This window comes from Marmota monax, unplaced genomic scaffold (assembly GCF_021218885.2).
Source record: "Marmota monax isolate L192 unplaced genomic scaffold, Marmota_monax_Labrador192_F-V1.1 WCK01_AAM20220418_F8-fsc00356, whole genome shotgun sequence".
NCBI classification, from domain to species: Eukaryota; Metazoa; Chordata; class Mammalia; order Rodentia; family Sciuridae; genus Marmota; species Marmota monax.
In genome coordinates, this window is record NW_026694682.1 from 45624 (window position 1) to 66749 (window position 21126).

General features: G+C 46.0%; 1 protein-coding gene across 1 annotated transcript in view; it reads left to right on the plus strand.

Moving 5' to 3' along the window:
- The window catches only part of Cracr2a (calcium release activated channel regulator 2A), a gene marked incomplete at its 5' end in the record, with an annotated part of 70912 nt that overhangs the window by 41752 nt on the left and 8034 nt on the right, over nt 1-21126 (plus strand). The window contains 4 exons of the mRNA XM_058572367.1: nt 1971-2106; nt 7857-7938; nt 8011-8125; nt 18465-18566. Of these exons, the coding sequence (XP_058428350.1) occupies nt 1971-2106; nt 7857-7938; nt 8011-8125; nt 18465-18566 (435 nt within the window). The remainder of the gene's footprint in view (nt 1-1970; nt 2107-7856; nt 7939-8010; nt 8126-18464; nt 18567-21126) is intronic.

Sequence of the window (21126 nt, forward strand, 5' to 3'; positions counted from 1 at the left end):
AATGCCATCAGCTTTGGAAGCTGAGACATAAGGATCACAAGTTCAAAGCCAGCCTTGGCAACTTAGCAAGAACCTGTCTCAAATTTTAAAAGGGCTGGGGATGAGGCTTAGTGGTTAGGTGGTTCAGTACCCCTGGATTCAATCCCTGGTACATATATATATATATATATATATATATATATATATATATATATGACTATGACAAAAGAAGATACAACTATATATCATTCGTGTGAGTATGTATACTTATATTTTACGTAAAAATATCTCGAATCTCCTTAAATAGAGTAGCTGATGAAGGATTATTTTTTCCTTCCTACTTTTCTGTATTTCCTAATTAAAAAAATTAGTACATATTACTTTCATTTTGGGGAGTTCTTTTTTAAAAAGGCATATATGAGGGAAGATGAGCGCACCTCCCACTCCCAGCCGAGGTTTCCTTTGTCTCAGACTGCAGCCCAGTTCACTGTTACCAGCAGGTGGATTGTCCCTCAGGGGGGACAGCAGGCCCAGTGCCTGAATGTGAGCAGTGGGTCACTGCTCTTCTGAGGTAAGCCCTGCCTGAAGCTGAACCATCTTTGTGTTTGTTTGTGGGCCTGCAAAAGAAAGTCCTCTTCCCAGGGGAAAGGGGTAGTAACCACAGAGTTAAGGGTCAGGCAGTGCCTTGGCCACCAGGACAGCCTCCTCCTTCCTGTGCTCCCCATTCTCCACCTTGTGTCTGTGCCTGGGGGTAAACAGATGGGTGTACTACATTTTAATCTCAAACAAATGATAATTAAGGCACAGGGACAAGATGCTGGCAGAGAACCAGTGCCCTTGTGCTTTGCATGAATAAATAAAGTGGGGCAGGGAGCATTATTTTTGAGTGTGGGTTGTTGTTGTTTCTTTTAACTTTCAGTTTACATTCCTGTAGTTGACCTTGAGTTTCTTCCTAAGTACTGTATGAAATAGATTTCTCCCCCAAAGGTTGTTAGTGGTTTTTCTCTAAAACTCAAGTGCTGCTAATATCCGCTGCTGCTCCTCCATTATAGTATTTGCTCAATGAGAGCAGCTAACTTCCCCCAAATCCACTTTTAAATAGATTCCAAAGAGCTCCTCCTTTGGCCAGGCAGGGCTGAGCTGGGCTGCAGGCAAGGCTCAGGAGAGCAAGCTGTGCTTTGGAAGGAAGAACCGACCGCTCAGCAGAAGGGAACCCGTGCAGGAAAGCCACCCACTCTTTATACCACCTCCTACGCACTTGGTGTCCAAGAGCAAATCTGTCCCATTTCTGTCTTTTAATGTCTCAGATTGATAGGCAGGTTAGTTCCCAGCTCTGTCCCTCTGTGGGTCAGGGAGAAGCAGCACTGTTACTGGCTGCTTCTGGGAACATCATGGGACTTCCCAACTTACTGACTGGAGGCCTTCATTACTGGAGGAAGATGTCACACAGAAGACACAAGAGCCAGGTGCAGGGAGGCAAGAGTATCCTCCTTCCATCCAGACTTTCAAGGGCAGGGCAAATGCGGATATCTCTGTACCCTGACTAAAGAATAGGCCTTCTTCTCTCCATCTCTCTTTCCCCCTGCAAACGCCCCAGTGTGTTCTTCCCCACATAGAGGCTTCCTGGCTCCTCCTCAGGCCCTGCTCTCTGAACCCTTGGCTCCTCCGCTATGCTCTCAGAACTCTTGGAGCATTGTGCTTTAATAGTTTGCCTCCATGCCTGCCTCTTCCTCTGCACCTCAACCAGGGCCTGCCTCCTCCTGGGTCACAGCAGGTGGGCTTCCCTTGGTTGGTGGCTATTTCTCTTCCCCTCTACTGATGCTAGAAGGAGCTTCCATGCCACACCCGGGCCCTAACTGCATTCTGGGTCTGAAGTGGCGGCCCTGGTGCTATCTTCTGTGGAGCCCAGCAGAGACAGGTGAAGGGCGAGTCCTGGCAGCAACAGGGGCTAGTGGACGTGCCCAGGAGGTGACCAGACTGTCTGCCCTCAGCAGGAGGAAAGCTCTCCCTCTACCCCAGACCGGTTCTTCAAGATTGTGTTTGTGGGCAACTCAGCGGTGGGGAAGACATCTTTCCTCAGGCAGTTCTGTGAAGAACGGTTCTCCCCAGGCACGGCGGCCACTGTCGGTGAGTTCTGTCCCAGAGAGGGATTAGGAGCCCACAGGAGGGGCCATGGGACTGGCTGGTAGGGACACTAGTGTCTGCTGTTGGTTCGATGGTGGCCTAGAGGGGCTGGGACGTTACTGGCCACTGAGCTCATTCGCGTGTGATGGAAGCCCTGAATGCTCCATAAACTAGCCCTGGGTTTATGGGATGAAGGTGGGCAAAGATGGATTTGGGGCCCTTTTATTGTGTGAGCTCCCACCCACCTTGCACGGCTCCTTCCCCCTTGTCAGCAGGACCCAGAATCTTCATGCTCCCTCGGGACTGACCAGGGCTTCTCCAGGGACTCATGCCCTGCCACCACACCCCTCTGCCTTTGAAAAGGGACTGGTACTTCCTTGCCTTGCCTCTTCAAGTGCACACAAGTGTGTGTGTGTGTGTGTGTGTGTGTATACAGATGTGTCACAGTGTTCTGCTTACCAATTGAATTTTACCTGTCCTACATCCCAGTCCTGCTGGGTGACAGCTGGAATTAATTGTGGAAGCTCATTAGGCTTAGCATTAATGGATGATCATGGCTGGATGTATTCCCACTCTTGGATAATATTTTACTTAAATAGAGGCTATTAATTGCTTCACCCTAAGTTGCACATTGCATTGGAATACGTAGCAAGACCCAAGGGCATATTGACCTTTTAGCTTCCACCAAGTGGAATCACTCAACAAAAGATAAATACATTGAAGGGCTACCATGTACTATTTAACCCGATGGAGAAATCAACTGTACTTAATGTATTTAGATGATTTGAGTATTGACCAAGGACTGTTATGTTCATCATCTCAGTCTATCTTCCTAACACCCTTAGGACAGGTATTGTTATTAGCACAATAGTCAGATCAGGAGGCTGAGGCCCTGAGAGGTTAAGAGGCTTGTCCACACTTCTATCAGTTGGTTAATACTAATCCCTAATCCCCCCAACACACCTTCTATCCCATTCCACAAAGCCCCAAATAACATCGAGTTGTATGCACTGGTACTCTGTGGGTGATAGGGACCTTTCTCTGCCTTGGGAGCAAGGAGAGTTGGTGCAAGCAGGAGAGGCTGTGGAGGTTCAGTGAGACATCACAAGTCCTGTGTCCTCCTCCCAGCTCTGCCACTGACCAACTATGTAACCTTGAGAGGACATGATCCCTCTTTGGGCTTCAGTTTTCTGTCATCTGTAAGCTGAGTGATTATTTCCAGATGGTGAGGCAGGAATCAATGACTGTGGGGAGGACGCACCTCCTCTGGAGATCACTCCAGGCAGTGGGCCCAAGTCATGGCTCCAGCACAGATGGGAGGCAGGGGCATGGACATCCTCAGACCCTTAAAGGCCTGCTGCCACCCCTCCCAGCACTGTGTCTCTCGTGTCAACAAGATCAGGTTCCATTTACATTTTCAACCTATGGCCCTGAGATGGAAGGCCCTGAAAAAGAGAAAATCAGACTAATTTGCACTTCCCAAGAGACCAATTATGGAAACACATACAATTTAGGAAGTGGGAAAAAAATCAAAGTTTCCAAATCAGGAATGCCCTTCATCACCCTGCTCAAAACACATGGGGCTGCTGCTCATGTTGGTTTCCCTGCCATACAACATCCCTTTCCCTGTGCCAGTGTCTGTGAGCAGATGTCACACCAGCTACTTGAAGTGTTCCTTTAGGGAGATGTAGTAGTCACACATCCCCCTAAGGCCAAAGCAGTCCAACTCTAGAACAGGGCTCTGGACAGTCACCTGTCAAGGGCAGCAGCCACAGCTCCACCCAGTAACAAGGACCGGACTCTTCTTTCACACTCCATCCTCAGAGGGTCTCGTTGATTTCCTGGTCTCCCACACCCTCCTAAGAACATGGTGTACTGGACTCTTGGTTTGTGTGTAATGTGAGTTCTAAAATACGGCACGTGACTCAAGTTATCCTACCTACCCCACCTTAGGCGCCAGCCTATTCCTTCAAGAGCAGCTGCCGGGGCCTGTGAATGTCTTAGAGATATTAAATGATGGGTTTGTAGAATACTGGCGCTGGAACAAACCCTATAGGTGTTCTGTTCATATCCCGTCCTGTTGTATGGGAGAAAACTGAAGTCCACAATCAGGCCGAATATTAGAAACGAAAGCTCACTAGCACCCAAGACTCCAAGCTGGTTCTCGACCTGTTTGCTTTAAATCATAGTCCAGAGCCCAAGGTATTTCTCCTCGAAGCATTTCCTGATAGAATACCCTTTGTCCTATCTTGGCATCAGTCTGATTTCTATCCCACTCCACCTCCTTCCAGAGAAATCCCTGGAGCATCCCCACCTTGGGCTTTTCTCCATGAAAAGTTGGTGGCACTCCCTACTCCACATCTCTGCTACCCAGTGACAGTATGAGCCTGTCTTCTCCAGAAAGGTTACTGTCACCTTCTGGGGGATCCGTCTCTAATCCATACCACTTCTACAATGCACTTCCAGTGACAGCGGCTCCTGACTTCACCTGTCACGCAGGAACCAATCAGCTTGCAACTGAAGGTCACCTTAGTGTGGTCATTGACTGCTACAGCTGAACTTAAAGATCATGAATACCCAACTTAGCCCCCCACACACCCTCCATCTCACCTCAGTTAATAGAAGAAGAAAGTGAACCATCCCCAAATGAGGTAAAGTCATGTCACCATGGTCACACTGCTGGGCAATGGCAGGAACACAGAACACAGGTTCCTTGATACCTGGACCTTTGGAGCTGGTGGTGGTCTTAAAATCAGTTTGATCCAGGGCCTCTGACCCCATGCTCTTCTGTGCTGCCTCTTCTGTTGGACTCTTGTATTCTCCTGCCACAGGTGTGCATGTGCTGTGTCTCCATCCGCACCTCCTCTATTCTCCTTGTATCTCCTGACCATACGCCCAACCCCTGTGGGCTTGTCTGCTTCCTTGGCCTGCCTGTCTGAGGCTGCAGAGATGGGCATTGCATGTCCCGCAGGGAGTCTTCCCAAGCTCACCACACACAGAACACATTTTCCCAGCACCCCTTTGTCTGCCCCACTTCCTGTGACACAGAGCTCCCCATCTTCCAACAAAGTAACTAACCGGAAAGGTACAGCAGGTATGCTGAGGGCAGCTCCCACCTGCTGACCTCCTGTGTGTCTTGCCAGCAAGCAGAGGGCTGTCCTTTGGGGCTTTGGACCCATCAGCTGATTCATATCTGGCCCTGCAGGGGTGTGGGGGTATTGAGCATTGTGGACTTTCTCCTGAGTAGTTATCAGAAAGAGGGCAGCCCCTTCAGTCTCAGCATAGACCAGGGAAGCTCCTCTGCTTTCACCAAGAAGAAAACTCACCCTTGTCATCCTTTTGTTGTTGTTGTTGTTGTTCAGATTTTTTTTTTTGGGGGGGGGGTTGGTACTGGGGATTAAACCCAGGGGCACTCAACAACTCAGCCACATCCCCAGCCCTTTTTTATATTTTATTTAGAGACAGGGTCTCGCTAAATTGCTTAGGACGTCACTAAATTGCTGAGGCTAGCTTTGAACTTGTGATCCTCCTGCTCAGCCTCCCTAGCCGCTGGGAGTACAGGCATGTGCCACCATGCCTAGCTCTGTCCTGGTTTTTATTGGTGCATTATAATTACCAATAATAGTGAGATTCGTTGTTACATACTTGTACATGCAATGCAGTATAACAATGTATAAGGGTAAATTGTATCCCCCAGTGCCTCTCCTTTCCCTGCTCCCTCTCCCTGGTCCTCTTCCTCTATTCTTCTGGTCTCCCTTCTATTTCATGAGATACCAACAAAACACATACACACACACACACACACATACATACACACACCTTTGTTTGCCTTTATTCTCTCTAGCTTCCACATGAGTAAAAATCTACAAGTCTTGGCTTTCTAAGTTTCACTTATATTGTTTAACCTAATGATCTCAAGTTCTGTCCATTTTCTACAGTGACATGATTTCATTCTTCTGAATAAACTCCACTGTGTATAAATACCACATTTTCCTTATCCATTCATCCCTTGACAGACACCTAGGTTGGATCCATAATTTGGCTCTAGTGAATTGTGCTGCTATAAACATGGGTACACATACATTGCGACAGCATGCTGCCTTTAGCTCTTTAGGATAGGATAGTTCTTCAGTTCTGGGTCATATGGTGTTTCCATTCCTAGTTTTCTAAGAGGAACTTCCATACTGATTTCCATAGGTCATCTGTTTGATGGGAACACTTGGCGCTGAGCTTTCTGGGTGCAATGAAACGCTGGGCATCCTGTACTTGATGCAGTGTTGTTATAGAGCAGTGAGCCTCAGAGCTGGGCTTGCACCTTGCAGCAGCTGCTGGCCAGCTCGGGCAGGGCACAGCTGCTGGGCTGCTGCTCCTCCATCTCTCCATGATACGTGTGTGTACATGTGTGAATGTACATATGTGTTTGAGCAGAGAGTACCTCTCACGTGGATGTCACAGGGACAGTGAAGATGGAAACCCAGCCAATGGAAACTCTGGAAATACAAAGCATTTAGCTTTTTTTTTCCCCCCCGCAGTGTAGAAAAACCCACTCCTGTCTCACCCTCACCTGTGAAGCAAAGGGCTTCTAGAGTCCCTGCTGGTTCTGACATTCCAGAGGAGGATGACCCTTGCCTCTCCTATACTCACAGCTCCTTCAGTGCCCTGGCCCCTGCTGCCAGTGCATCCAGCAGGGGCTGGATGACATTTTCCATTTCCTGCCTCTGCATTATCTGTCTGGTCTCTTCTGTTGCTCTCTGTCCCAGCTGCTATTGTTCTTCCTTTTCCTGAGCTCTCCAGGGCTAGGACCTCACAGGCCTTTCTGAAGGTGGGAGGGGATGCCCTCAAGGTACTTAAGAGGTACTTAAGATCAGGTACTTAAGAGCCGAGACTTTTGGAACATCTTTATGCATTTGTGAACATTCTTAGGTGTGGCTAAGAGAGAGGACTGCCTAATATTGAAGAGCCTTATTGAGGTCATTATATCCAAGGGCTGATGTCAGATACAAAATGCATGTCACTCTCTGAGGTAGAGGACCCCAGGGGGCATCACACCCCTGGAGAGAAGATTGTCAATGGCCAATGATGGATTAGCATTCTAAACTATCTCAAGGGCAAATGTAACCCTTCACTCCTCCTGCCGTGCTTCCTCCCTTCCTTCTTCCTCCTCTTCTCCACACATCTTTGAACCCACTGATGGAAATCTTAAAGTATGATCCAAACTCTGAGGGTGTTTGAATTTTATTAGGGAAACTTGGAAAGGATTTTATCTGAAAGAAGAAAGAGAAAGGAGAAGGGAGGATGGAAGAAAGAAAGGAGGAAAGAAGGGGAGGAGAGGAGGGAGGGAGAGAGGGAATAAGTTTGGGGACCTTCTTTCCTCCTCTGTCATTTTCCCAATGAAGAAGTAAATTCATGAATACTAACAATTGCCTGTGCATTGACGTGTTGATTTTATAATTATGGTCTTGATCCCCTAAAGACCTTGAAGATTACATTACAATGGGGAGCTTGTAGTTGGAAGAGGTTAAGTGACTGGACCAAGGTTCCACAGCAGAAAGAGCAGACAGGACCAGAACTCAGTCCCCTCACCACCCAGTCAGTCCTGTGCTCTAGGCATTTTCCCACACTGCTTCCCAGAAACTGCAGGGGCAGGTCATCAGCCTGGACCTGACATGATATCACCCTGGCATCATTTCCTGAGGTGGAAGTGAGGATGCCTCTGACCCAGGGCAGCCCTGACTGGCCTGTTCCACCCACAGGCATTGATTATCGCGTGAAGACAGTGAATGTGGACGACTCCCAGGTGGCCCTGCAGCTGTGGGACACAGCAGGGCAAGAGAGGTGAGGAGCTGCCTCTGGAGGCTTGGGCTGCTGGGAAGGCTGTGCACCCTGACCCCTGGCCTCCTGTGGCAGGTATCGCTGCATCACCCAGCAGTTCTTCCGGAAGGTGGACGGCGTCATCATCATGTACGATCTCACGGTCAAGCAGTCGTTCCTGTCGGTCCGGCAGTGGCTGAGCAGCGTGGAGGTAACGATGGCCACCTCCTAGGGACCCTCCTACTTGCTATTACTTCTTCTTTCTTCCCTGCCCAATCCCTCCTGGCCCTCTGTGCTTTCACATCCCGATTCGGAATTCACCTGCCCAGGAACAAACCGTGTCAGGCAATTACTCACCTGGTCATCCAGGTTCCCAGGGCCACACTAGTGAGTCAGAAGCCAACAAGGCAGACACAGTTCCCACTCTCAGGGAGAGAGGGGACACACACGAGAAATACTGATTATACCAGTGCTCCAGTTTGAATGTTCCCACCAAAACTCATGGTGAAATTTACCCCTATTGTGAGTCCAGACAACTGTGTACCGAGTACAGGGACTTACTTAATCCACCTGTGGTATTAGAAGTGGGATTGTTGGGTTACAAGAGGCCCTAAGGTTGCTGCCCTAATCCATTGGGACTGTGGCTTTATAAGAAGTAGAGAAGAAACCTGAGCAAGGGTACCTGTCTCACCATGTGTCTCTTGTGGGGCCTTGGGACCTATCAGTGATGAGGACCTCCCAGACATAGGAACTGTGTTCCTTGCATTCTGGATTACCTGATGTTGAGTTTCCCAGCCTTCAGAGCCATAAGCTAGATAAGCTTTATTCTTTACAAATGCCTCAGTCTGTGGTGTTCAGTTATCGCAACACAGACACAGAGTGAGACAGCCAGTAATCGCGTCCTTACAATTGCTGAGCGCTAGAGTAAGGGGGATTTTTCTGGTGGAGGGGCACAGAAGAAGGTTCCCCTGAGGAATCAGTGTTTAAGTTGAGTCACAGATGAGTTCTTCCCTTATTCTTTTTTTAATAAAATTTATTTTTTTATTTGTTCTTTTTAGTTACACATGACAGTATAATGTGTTTTGACATATCATCCATACATGGAGTATAACTTCCATTCTTGTGCTTGTATATGATGTGGATTCACTGGTGGTGTGTTCATATATGAATGTAGGAAAGTTATGTCTGATTCATTCTAGAGTCTTTCTTCCCTCTTTCACCATCTCTCTCCCACCCCCTAAGTCTTTATGGCTCTACAGCTACACCCTGTCCAAGAGCCACTCCATTCAGTGTTCAGGGGCCTCTGTCACCACCCTTCCCACAGAGGAGCATGATCAATGGCACAAGGGTTCCAAGCTTCCCCCACAGCCAGAGACCTGCTAGGGCTCTGAAGCCACTGTGTTCCTTGCATTCTGGATTACCTGCAAGATCTACCTTCTTGATTCATAGTGGCTATATATTGCCTTGTAAGTGCAAAGCACTTCCTGTTCAATGGCAGGTTCTTCCTATAATTCTTTCATGCATGTTCTCAAGGCCAAGGGTGGTGTGGATACACCACTTAACACTTTCACAAATTACTCAGGTAGCATGTACTAATCATTCCAGTAACAGGATCCATCATTTGTTCGTGCATTTGTCAAAACACCACCAGGTTCTTCTCTACGGACCAAGAATTAAAGCAGTAAATAAAAGAGGCAGAGCTCCTGCCCTCATGAGGGTGTGTTCAGCCTCCTGCTCCAAGCTCATGAGGCCTGAGTAGCCCTGTCACATACTTGTCACTGTGGTAAATCCCATGCTCCCCATCTGAATCCCCTGCCAGACCCTGTGCCTCCTGAGAACTGGAGCTGCATGATTGTAACTGGATGCTTGGTGTGGGGCCCCAAGTAATTGGGGGAAGAATGAATGGATAGATGCTCTTTTGTCGTAAAGACACGACACTGGACTTACTGATTTCTTCATCCCTTTTTGCACTGAGATCTATTATTTCTCCCATTTATATCTGTTTTTTGTGTGATTTTGAAGGGCTGAGCCACTCTCTTCTGCTATTAATCTGCACCCTTCCCATTACCAAGAAAAAAAAGGAACAGAATGGAAGCCAGATTCAAGGGTTTCTCAGAAATTTTCTTAATACAAACCAGTTCTCAAGCAATGACTGTGCATAAAACATAAATGAGGAGCCAGGCATGGTGGCACACACCTATAATCCTAGCAGTTCAGGAGGCTGAAGCAGGAGGATTGAGAGTTCAAAGCCAGCCTCAGCAACTTAGTGAGGGCCTAGGCAACTCAGCAAGACCTGTCTCTAAATAAAATATTTTAAAAAGGGCTGGGGATGTGGCTCAGTTGTAACGTGCCCCTGGGTTCAATCCCTGGTACTCCCCCCCACCCCACAAAAAAATATAAACACAAATGAGAAAATGTAAGTTCTGAAATATAGTGGATCATCTATACTCCAAGCTAATAATGGCCTATAGAAAATGGATTCCTTTTCCTTCTCCTCTTTCTCTTCATTGTTGTGGGTGGCACCAGGAGAACCATCAGGGGCTACCTAACCCAGCAGTCTTCAGACTTGTGTTCTCAGAGCCCTGGAGTCTGAGACTGATATTCCCTGGAACGTCAATGGTCACAGTTCTGGTCCCCTCATCTCCCTTTCTTTCCTTTTCTTTTCTTTTTTTTTTAAAGAGAGTGAGAGAGAGAGAGAGAGAGAGAGAGAGAGAGAGAATTTTTTAATATTTATTTTTTAGTTTTCAGCGGACACAACATCTTTGTTTGTATGTGGTGCTGAGGATTGAACCTGGGCCGCACGCATGCCAGGCTAGCGCGCTACCACTAGAGCCACATCCCCAGCCCCCCTCATCTCCCTTTCTCAGTCAGCTCTGCTCAGTTTCTTTCAGCTTTGTATACTTACTGGAAGTCTAGGTATAGTTTTATTAGACAAAAGTGTTTCCCCTTGAAAATCACCAATTTAGTTCAATCTGGTATACCTGTCTCATTCTAGAATGAAGAAATGGAGGCTATAACTTCTTCAAAGCCACCTGTTCTTTTTCCAGAGGCATTTAATTCTGTCCTAATATCTATGATCTATACTAGAATGGACAGAGACAGTCCAGGATTAATAAGAGTGGATGGACACACATTTATGGAACTGTGATCTCTGCCATCATTAAGGGTATAGTTTCCAGGGATCTTGAGAACTGGGATCTAGTGAGAGAAGGAACAGCAGGTTGAATTCAGTGGTGGAGGTAGAGGTGAAGAAATCTCAGAAGGCCATCTTTGCAGCTTGGGGCTCAATCATTGTCCAGACAACTGTGTACTGAGCACAGGGTGTTTAGTGATTCCTTGGTGGGAAGGGGCTGACAGCGCCATCAGCACATGCCTGGTAAGATGTCCCACAGAAGCCTTGGAGCAACCCTGGGCTTCAATGCCAGGATGAGGTGATAAATCCATACTTGGATAACTCAGGATTATCTAACTGTGCTTAATTTGTAGTCAGAGTTTTTCATTTAAAAAATTTTTAGCAGGAAGTATAATTAAACTCTAAACCATGATTCGAACTCCAGATAAACATCAGGATCACCTTTAGACTTTTAAACAATGCTGATCCTAAGAACTTCTTTTCCAAACAGATGATCAGGGGCCTGAAAATTTATATATGTATGTTTATATACATACATACAGTTCCCCTGGTGGTTTTGATTCTCAGTCATCCCAGCCCAAACAAGTGCTTCTCAAACTCACCTATACCTGGGGCTCTTGCTAAATTGCAGGCTATGTCAGTAAAACTAGACTGGGGGCTGAGATCTTATATTTCTAAAAAAATTCCACGGAAGGACAATGCTGCAAGTCCATGGACGACTCTTTGAGTAACAATGCTCTGAATCCTTTTCAAAGACATTTGTGACCCCTCAACAAGAATTTGCTGAACATAAACTGTGTGCCCAGCATTCACTTGGCATTCCAGAGATTTCCATATGATAGACCAGGAAATGCATTCAGTTCAGTGGCACAGGGTTTCAGCAGCAAGCACAGAAGGCTGTGTCAAGTGGCAGAGTGTGTGTTGAAGGTGTGGAACAGAGGCATCATAATGCAATTATTCTCCTGATTCTTGAAAAGCTAAGTCATTCTGCCTTGGCAACCAGCAATCAGAGATGTCAGGTGATAGATTAAAACTTGACACCTAATTTGATCTAAGGAGAACTGAAAATAATAAGTACTTTATATTTGTGGAGCACCTTATTTTTCCAAATAGCTCCAAGCACTTTACTAACTCCCTCGCCTGGGGAAGGAGGATGGAGGGGGAGCGTTAATAACAGTCTTCATGGTTCTCAAGCCTTATTATTAACTGAATGGTGGCCAGCTGTTCGCAGTGCCCCTTCCTCCCTCAACCTGAAAAGCAGTACAAGAAAAGAGGCCTTAAATTTCCATACATGCCATAGATGGGCAGCAAGAGTTTGTGTGGGGGAGGCAATGGGAAAGGAAGTTCTTACCATCCCAGCTCAGCCACTTCCTGGCCATGAAACTCTGGTCAGTCATTCAGGGGAGAGTAGATCAATGATCTGAAATGTTCCTACTGACCCCAAATTCTACAGTAGATGGCACTGGACTCTTTTAAGGAGGCTAGGATAGAGTGGGAGTATGTATGAATGAGAGGACCCTTAATCCTTTCTGCTAAAGGGAATCAAAATCCTCATGCAAGAAAATACCTACCGTGTTAGTCTATTTTTCATTACTATGACAAAATATCTGAGGAAAGCTACTCATAAAGAAGTTTACTTAGCTCACAGTTCAAAAGGATCAAGGGAATGTCACCTGCACTGACTTAGCTCTGGTGAGGACCCTCTTGGCCACATCACATCATGGCAGATCACATCATGGCAGGAGCAAGTGTGGGAGGAATAAATTGTATCACCAAACAGGAAGCCAAAAAGAAGAGGAGGGGTCAGGCGTACTGTCTTTATGACAACCTTCTCAGGAGAACTAAGCAAGATCCCACAAGAACTACCTTCATCTTTTCCAAGGACACAGCCTCAATGACCTTATGCCCTCCCACTGGTCTCCACCTCTCAAAGGTCCCACCTCCCAACTTCATACTGAGAACCAAGACACCTTCCTTTCTGGATGAGATGGGAGGCTTCTGCTCTCAGGACTGTTCTACCACACCCCTCCCAGTATTCACTCCACCTGGGCAGCTTCCCCTTGCCTTCAGACCCTCTGAGAAGAGGCTAAGCTGGACCCAGCAACGCTCTGCCAATTCTCCAGTGCACCTTGTAGGAAGTCAAAGCAGACAGTCACTCATGCCAGCTCTGTATTCCCAACCCACCCCCAGCTCTTCTCATCTCCACTGGTAAAGCTAGTCTAACCATTCCAATTTGGAGAAGACACTTCTTAGGCCCTAGGTGCTCCATATTAAGACCCTGGGACAAACTAGACCTCTGAAGATCTTGAGACCTATTTCAGGTACAGAAAGTCAACTTGGGCATAGGTCGGTATGAGCTGATATTTCCTCTCAAATCCATATTTTTGATCTCCAATGTCTATAGTCCTAGGATGTTAAACTTCTTGTTTAGATCCCCCCCCATTTTTTTTTTTTTTTGGTCATTCTGATGGCACTATTTTAACAGTGGTCCACTTTATGCTTTGAATTAGCCCTTGCTGCTCTGATATTGTGACTTGTTTTTAAAATGCACATATTTCTTTCTCTTCTTCTCTCCCTGCTCCTCCCTAATTTCTCCCCCTCCCTAATCTCAGGGGAAACAGTATTACCTTTCTTTTTTTGATATATTTTTATTTGTTCTAATTATTTATATATGACAGTAGAATGCATTTTGACACATCATATATAAATGGAGTATAACTTCTCATTCTTCTGGTTGTACATGATGTAGAGTTACACAGGTCATGTAATCATATATGTGTGGGGGGTAATAGAGACAGGATTATCTTTCTTCCCCATCCTAGACAGAATTATCTGTCCTTGAGCACACACCCACCACAGGAACAAGTAATTCAGACTTTGTGGGTGGCACCAGAAGGTCTTAGAAATGACTGTCTCCCAAATTAATGAGTGAATTACAACTCCAACAAAGAACACATGGAATGTAGCCTTTGAACCACTTCTTTAAAAGCCTCCTGTTCCTGCTGATGGGCAGAATCACAGCCTCTGGGACAGGAGTCCCTGTGTTTCTCCTTTGCTTTCAAAGCAATAAACCTTCTTTTCCTTTTTCTGAAAACTGTATCCTCATTATTGGATTGGCATCCAGACAAGGACCAACCTTTTGGTAACACTATAGTGTTAGGACTGTAAGTCAAGGAAGTAGAATATGACCGAAATTGGTAAACCAGATAGACCTTTATCTCTGAGTTGGAAGAAAACTTGGGGATTAACACAAACAAAAAACTTGGAGATCAATACATTTTTTAAAATATAGGTGAGAAAAAAATCAAAATCTAAAGAAAGGAAACGACTTGTCCAAGGCACCTACAGCTTGTCAGTAGCATAGCCAGAACTAGAATCTAGGCCCTGCCACTGCACTGTGCTTCTCTCTGGTCACATGGTCCATGGATGAAATCTGCTGCTGAGAAATAAGTGTTCATTTCTTTTTCAGTCCTTCTTGAGTTCTTCGGCTCCAGGGACTCTGGCCCACTTCCTTCTCCTTTCCTGGGCTGCGAGCTAAATCTCATTCTCTTGATCTTTGTCCTTGGTGACAATGTATAGCATGGAGCAAAAATAGCAGTTTGATTTTTTTCCCCACGTTCCAAGTTGAGCTTGAGGTGCTGGCAGTTTAAAACGAACTACACAAATAAATCTTGTTTTGACTCATAGTCCAGGGGGGTGGATAAATATGGAAACCCCCAAGATATAATTTTGCAGTCATTTTTTTTTCTTAGCATAACAGCATACTTTAATGTGCTGAGAAATTTTTTTGTTCTGGCTCCAGAGAAATAACAGCACCATCCTAGCTAAGTGCTTTTTCATGCCTCCCAGCAAACAGATATTAACACACATACACACACACACACACACACACACACACACCCTACAACCACCAAATCCAGCAGCTGCACATCCTGAGCTGAATGCCAATCCTCTGCTCCACGTTGACAGCTCTTATTATTTAAAGTCAGAGATGGGTAATCTTTTGAATTTCAACATATCTGTCTTCCCAAAAACTCAAATTCAGAGAAAGGCAGCTAAAATGATCGAAGGTGTAGAGAGGCTTCTCTGTCAGAAAGTCCTAGAACAGAAGTCACCTCTAGAACTCTATTTTATAGATAGAGATTAGACTCAGAGGAGAGGAAGCATCAGACAAGTCACAAATGGCAGAACCCCAGTCTCCTGAGCGGAGGTTGTGTGTCTCTGGCTGAGGAGCTAAGCTTTCTCATTCTGGCCTGTCATGCCCCTGAGATCTTTACTAGCATCCATAATGGTATCAACAACAGAGCTCATGTGGACCTGAAACTTGTTCACCAAAGCCCCAGAGGCTTGAAGGAGGTACACTTTGGACCTTGAAAGGGAAGTGTAGGGCTGGAGGCATAGTTCAATGGTGGAGTGCTTGCATAGTATGCATAAAGCTCTGGGTTCTACCCTCAATGACAGTGGGGGGAAAAGGGGTGTTGGGTCACCTAATGGATAATTATGAACCTCGTTATACCAAGTGGTGGACAGGTTGAAAACCTAGTTAGAAAAAAGAAAGGTATTAAAGTATAGACATAGTTCAAGACCTTTGGACTTAAAGTTGAAGAGGGTCATGAGACACCCAGTCCTTCCCTATGCTTCTGGGTCAGAGACTAACCTCAGGCCAACATGATGAGGACAGATTGCCTGTGATAACACACTCTCTGGCCTTATGTGTGTTCTCATTTATTTTTGCCATTTCTTTAGAGATGGACCGACTTCTCCTCTATCAGTGGCAGGCCATAGCCACCAGAGGGAAGGAAGTGACTTGTCCAGAGCGCTTGCATAAGAGGAACAATGCAGAGAACAGAAACCACAGCTTCAGCTGGGTGCTGTGCTTCTTTTTCTGTTCCTTCTAAACTCTTATTTTTATATCTAGGAATTGCTTTTTTAAAAAAGAAGAAGGAGGCTGCCCCCTTTTTTCCCACAAGAGACAGCACTGCTGTTCATAATGCATAGGGCCCAGAATTTGGGCTTATGACTTGTGCCCTACATTGTCCCTTTTGGTCATTCAGTCTCCCCTTTGCAAGTGAGGAAACTGCAGCCATCGCGCATGCCAAGTAATAACAAAAATGCAGGTTAGAATTCTACCCTGTGATTTTCAGTCTGATGCTCATCTTTTTAGAGAGTTTCCATGTCAAGAAACCCCACAAGCCTTAGTCATTCCTCACACATAAATCTACAAATATATCTTTCTCATGTGCTCTAAACAGCAAGCCTTTTGGCCCAGTTCCCTGTTTCCTCCTCTTTTCTTCCTTTTCAGTGAAAAACTCTTCACATAAGTATGCAGTCTCACGTACAGTTGGAGAAAGGGGAGTAATCCCATTAACTAAAACTCTGGCTAATAGGGAGCCATCAAGTCTATATGCCATGAGTGTGTTACTCACTTTCAGATAATTGGAAGATGATACAATCTACTTGACACATCAACAACAGTGCACACAATCAAATTAATTAATTTATTTAGATACTGGGGATTGAATCCAGGGATGCTTGATCATTAAGCTGCATCCTCAATACTTTTTAAAAATTTTCCGTTCTGAAACAGAGTCACACTAAGTTGCTTAGGCCTTGCTAAGTTGCCGAGGCTGGCCTCCCTCTTGCGATCCTCCTGCCTCAGACTCCCAGATCCCTGGGATTACAGACATGAGCCACCATGCCCAGTTTAATTTATTTTTGATGAATCAGAAGACACTGTAAGATCTTGAAGTGCCTTTGAGTCATCATTATGCACATTAATTACCATCCTACCAATGGATGCCATTTTTAGAGAGTTCTATTTAGTAAGACACTAAGAGGCAGAGAGTTCATTGGAAGTAAGAATCTAGACAGAAAGGTGAGAGAATTGTGGAGCCATGTACTGAACAGTCCCCACAACTCAGTGACTTCATTGTCGAATGTTCTTCTGTTTTCTGTGAGCCTAATGTTCTCATTTAGTAAATGAGAATTTTTTTTCTTCTACTACTGAACTGCAATAAAAACAAATGTACAGATTAAGGAAACATTGAGGCTTTAATTTGAAAGGTAATTGCATTTAAACTTAAAATAAGTATGCCTTTCAGATGGACTTTAGACATCTATTAGAAATGCAGCAGTAAAGTAGCTAAAGTATTAGCAAAACTGTAACTGCTTATAAGCTTCTGTTATCCTGTGGCCCCCTGTGTTTAGTAAAACATTTAGCTATGATGAATAACTATTTGTTACTAAATTATGATTAAAAGCCTCTAATTAAATATTTCACAAAGTAAAAATAGCAGCCTTCTTAAATGTGAACATTACCATATTTCCTCACTGAATAGCTGTAAGTCCTGGGGCCTTTGTTCTCATGCAGTATCCCCTCTCAAGTAAGGGCAGAGACCCCGGGAAGCAGGCCCCTGGCTGATGTGCCACAGTCAGTGCAGGAGTAAATAGAATCAACACCTTGAATGAACCCAAGAAATGCCACTGAGGGGCGGCTTGGTGGTGCGGTGCCAGCCCTGAGTTCCATCGCCAGCATCAGCTGCTGTAGCCACATGGTTCTTTCTGGTGCAGAACTTTCTTTAGAACCACAGCACCCAGTGACATAGATCTGTAGTGCCCACCTCCAGTTAGGCACACGGCAGTCATTTTTAGAGCTCTGTGGGCCCCATACAGTGAGTCAGATTTGGATCCAACCCTCAGGGAGTTTAGGTATCAACAAGATCTCTGGATATAACCACTTTTATTTTTCGGTACCAGGGATGGAACCCAGGGGCACTTAATCACTGAGCCACATTCCCAGCCCTTTTTTATATTTTATTTAGAGACAGGGTCTCACCGAGTTGCTTAGTGCCTCACTAAGTTGTTGAGGCTGGATTTGAACTTGCAATCTTCCTGCTTCAGCCTCCTGAGGCACTGGGTCTACAGGCGTGCATCAACACATCCGGCTGGACATACCACTTCTAATCAAAGCGGCCTGAAAAACAGACCCAAACCATGTTGATTAATTGCCTTGATCCATTTTGGCTCCTTAGACCAAGTTTGGTCACTTAGGAATGCCCTCGAGATGAGCCCTGGAAAGAACCTGCCAGCCATTCTTGTCAACACTCCCCTTGTCCTGCTGCCTCCCCTCAGCACACCTGGGAGCCCACAGGCTCTGTTCAGATCCAGGGAGAGTGGTGAAAGGAGAGCAGGCGTCACAAAGAGACCAATAGGCAGGTCCAGGCTTCTTGCAGAAGCATGGTGAACTGAGGCTATCAGACAAGATGGCCTTTCTCTCAGGTCTTGGTCACAGTTTTGGCAGCTCTCAAACCAGGGCACTCTCAAACCACATTGTATCTTTCCAATCAGCACTGTAAGCCTGCCCACCTGGGCTCTCCTATGGATGCTTCTCTCAGCTGAGGGATTCTCTGTTCTGTAGGAAGCTGTGGGAGACCATGTTCCCATTCTTCTGCTGGGCAATAAACTTGACAACGAGAAGGAGCGAGAAGTCCCCCGAGGCCTCGGAGAGCAGCTTGCCAAGGTAAGAACCAGAATTACCATCTCTCAGACTCCAAGAACCCAAGAGCCTTGATGGGAACTTCTGGAAGTCCCTTGAGAAGGAAGCAAGATGAATGTCTCATCATCATGGGAATAGCCTGACTTCTATGCATTGAGCCTTTTCCATAGAAAGACACATATCATCAGAAGGAGTTGGCTGAGGACCACTGGGAATGGGCAAATATCCTAAATCCCAATCCTTGGAATGTAGAATCATAAATTATATCATCGATAGTGAGGTCACTTATTTCAATCCCCCACTGAGGCTTGAACCCCATCATCTGTGTCACTCCTTGATTACTCTCAAAGATGAAAATTTCTATCTATCTTCAGGGCAGTTTGCTTTTCTTTGGACTGCTCTGCTCATGAGTCCTCCTTTCTGTCAAGATGGAGCCTCAAAATTAATTCAGGGCAGGCATTGGAAAGTCCACAATCAGCATCCGCCCCCTGGCCCAAGAATGGGACCAGCAGGGCCTCATGGAAACCAGGCCATGAGGCAGTGCTTGCTTGTTGCTGGGCGTCTTTTTGGCCTCCGTTTGGTTTTCATGGAGCTGTGTATCTGGGAGGATACACATGCATACTGGCCAACCCTGAGATTTTACAGTTCTTTGTGCACTTGGCCTGAACAGGAAGTCATGAGCTCAGAGCCTGGGAAAGGAGCACAGGGAGTAAGACCCAAGAAGAAAGGATAGAGACCAGGCTGGCAGGTGACTAGGTGAAGGGTCTACATGTGGTTACATGTCTACAATTCTGAAATCCAAAGCACTCTGAAGATACAAAGTTTCCTTAACGTTTCATCTGGCAGGAAAATCTGACTAGAACTGACATGGGGCTTTACCTCACTTTGAATGAATGAATATTCAAATGTCTCACTGAAGAAATGCTAATTTATTTGATTATAGAGTGCAGTCCCAGATCCCCTGAGGACATTTTATAATATATAGTATATACATGCATTACCTTTCAAAATTCAAAAAATTCTGATTCCCAAAATATAGCTAGATCTAAAGATTTTGGTTAAGAAACTGCAGACCTATATAATTATTATTCCATTTTCTTTTCTTCTTTTCTCTTTTTGATCTGTTAAAAAAAAAAAGCAGTGAGACAGGAGTTGAGTGATTCATTCAAATTATCACACAACTCATCAGTGGTGGGATTGGCACTTGGAGCTGGAAGGCAAATCATGCTTTCCAATAATAGGTCCTATGCCTTCTTCTCCCATCCCCACCCCCACTTTTAAAGTCTCTACTCTTTGATAGACTGACCCAGAGTCAGGATCTGATAGAAGTGTGGACAGGGAGAGATGAGTCTGTGGACACACCATCCCAAACACACCGATCTCCCTGGTGTTGGAAGCTAAGCGGTCTAATTAGTGCTTGGATGGGAGACAGGGAGAGATGAAGCTGGGTATAGCAGGCAGAGGATGGATCTGAGCCTGGGGAGGGGAATGGGAAAGCTGACTGCAAGCCAACTGCAACCACAGAAGCCTCCTCGCTCAACCTGTCTGGATCCCCACAAGTATGAGCTTCCAGAGAAAGAGCATCTAAAATCGAGAGCCCAATGGCATTAGCATTATAATGAAGCAAGCACTCTTAGTGCAAATGAGAACTGGAGTCTGGTGAGCCTTGGCCAAGGGCCCCCCATGCATGCAGCACAGACTGATGAGGCGATGGACAATTGTCCTGTGCCCAGTGATGACAGCCTGGGCAGCCAGAATATTAATTTCCTGGTGTAGAGGAGAATTCAGACTTGGAGTGCCTCATGATGTCTGCCTAAGGTCCACGGAACACCAGCATCCTGGGCAAAGCATGCTACTGGTAAAAAAAAGCCATTTACTAAATGTGTGACCTGGGCAAGCCACCTGCCATGGCCTCTCAGCCTTGGTTTCCCTTCCTGGGAAGTGAGAAGCATGGTGCCTGCCCTGGCCTTTGTGCTGTTATGCTAGAATTCGGGACCCCCAAAGACCACCAGAGACCCAAGATCGATGTAAGCAGCAAAGAGGTGTTTATTGCGAGCTAGCTCGGTCCTCCGCGCGCACACACAGCAACTGGTGACGCTGAGAGGCCCCGAGCCCAGAGTTTGCAGCAGTTTTATACATTCTTTGGAGAAGGCAGGGACTTCACATACATCATAGCAAATCATCACACACCGCGAGAAAATCAAATAACAACTCTAAAACATGATTAGCACATTCACTGGAGGGAACAAGTTGGGTAGGGGTGATTGGTTAGTACAAAAGGGGTATTCATTTGAACTGATTGGCTTAAGCCAAGAGGGGTGTATGTGCTGAACTACACGGTTTGCCAACACCATAAACTACTGGGAGGGTCATCTGGCATCCCAGGTATTTCCCTGTCTCATGCTGATTGGTGGCTGCTAGGGGCCTGCTATGGATCCCCACCTAGCCTGACTGAGTCAGGGACACCTGGCGCAGCAGATCTCTCCTGTTATTTGTAGATAAACAACTTAGCAGGGTGGGAATGTGCTTAGGAGTGCTCTGTGGGTCTTTCCAAGGACAAAGGCCATGTCCCTTCCTTGGACAG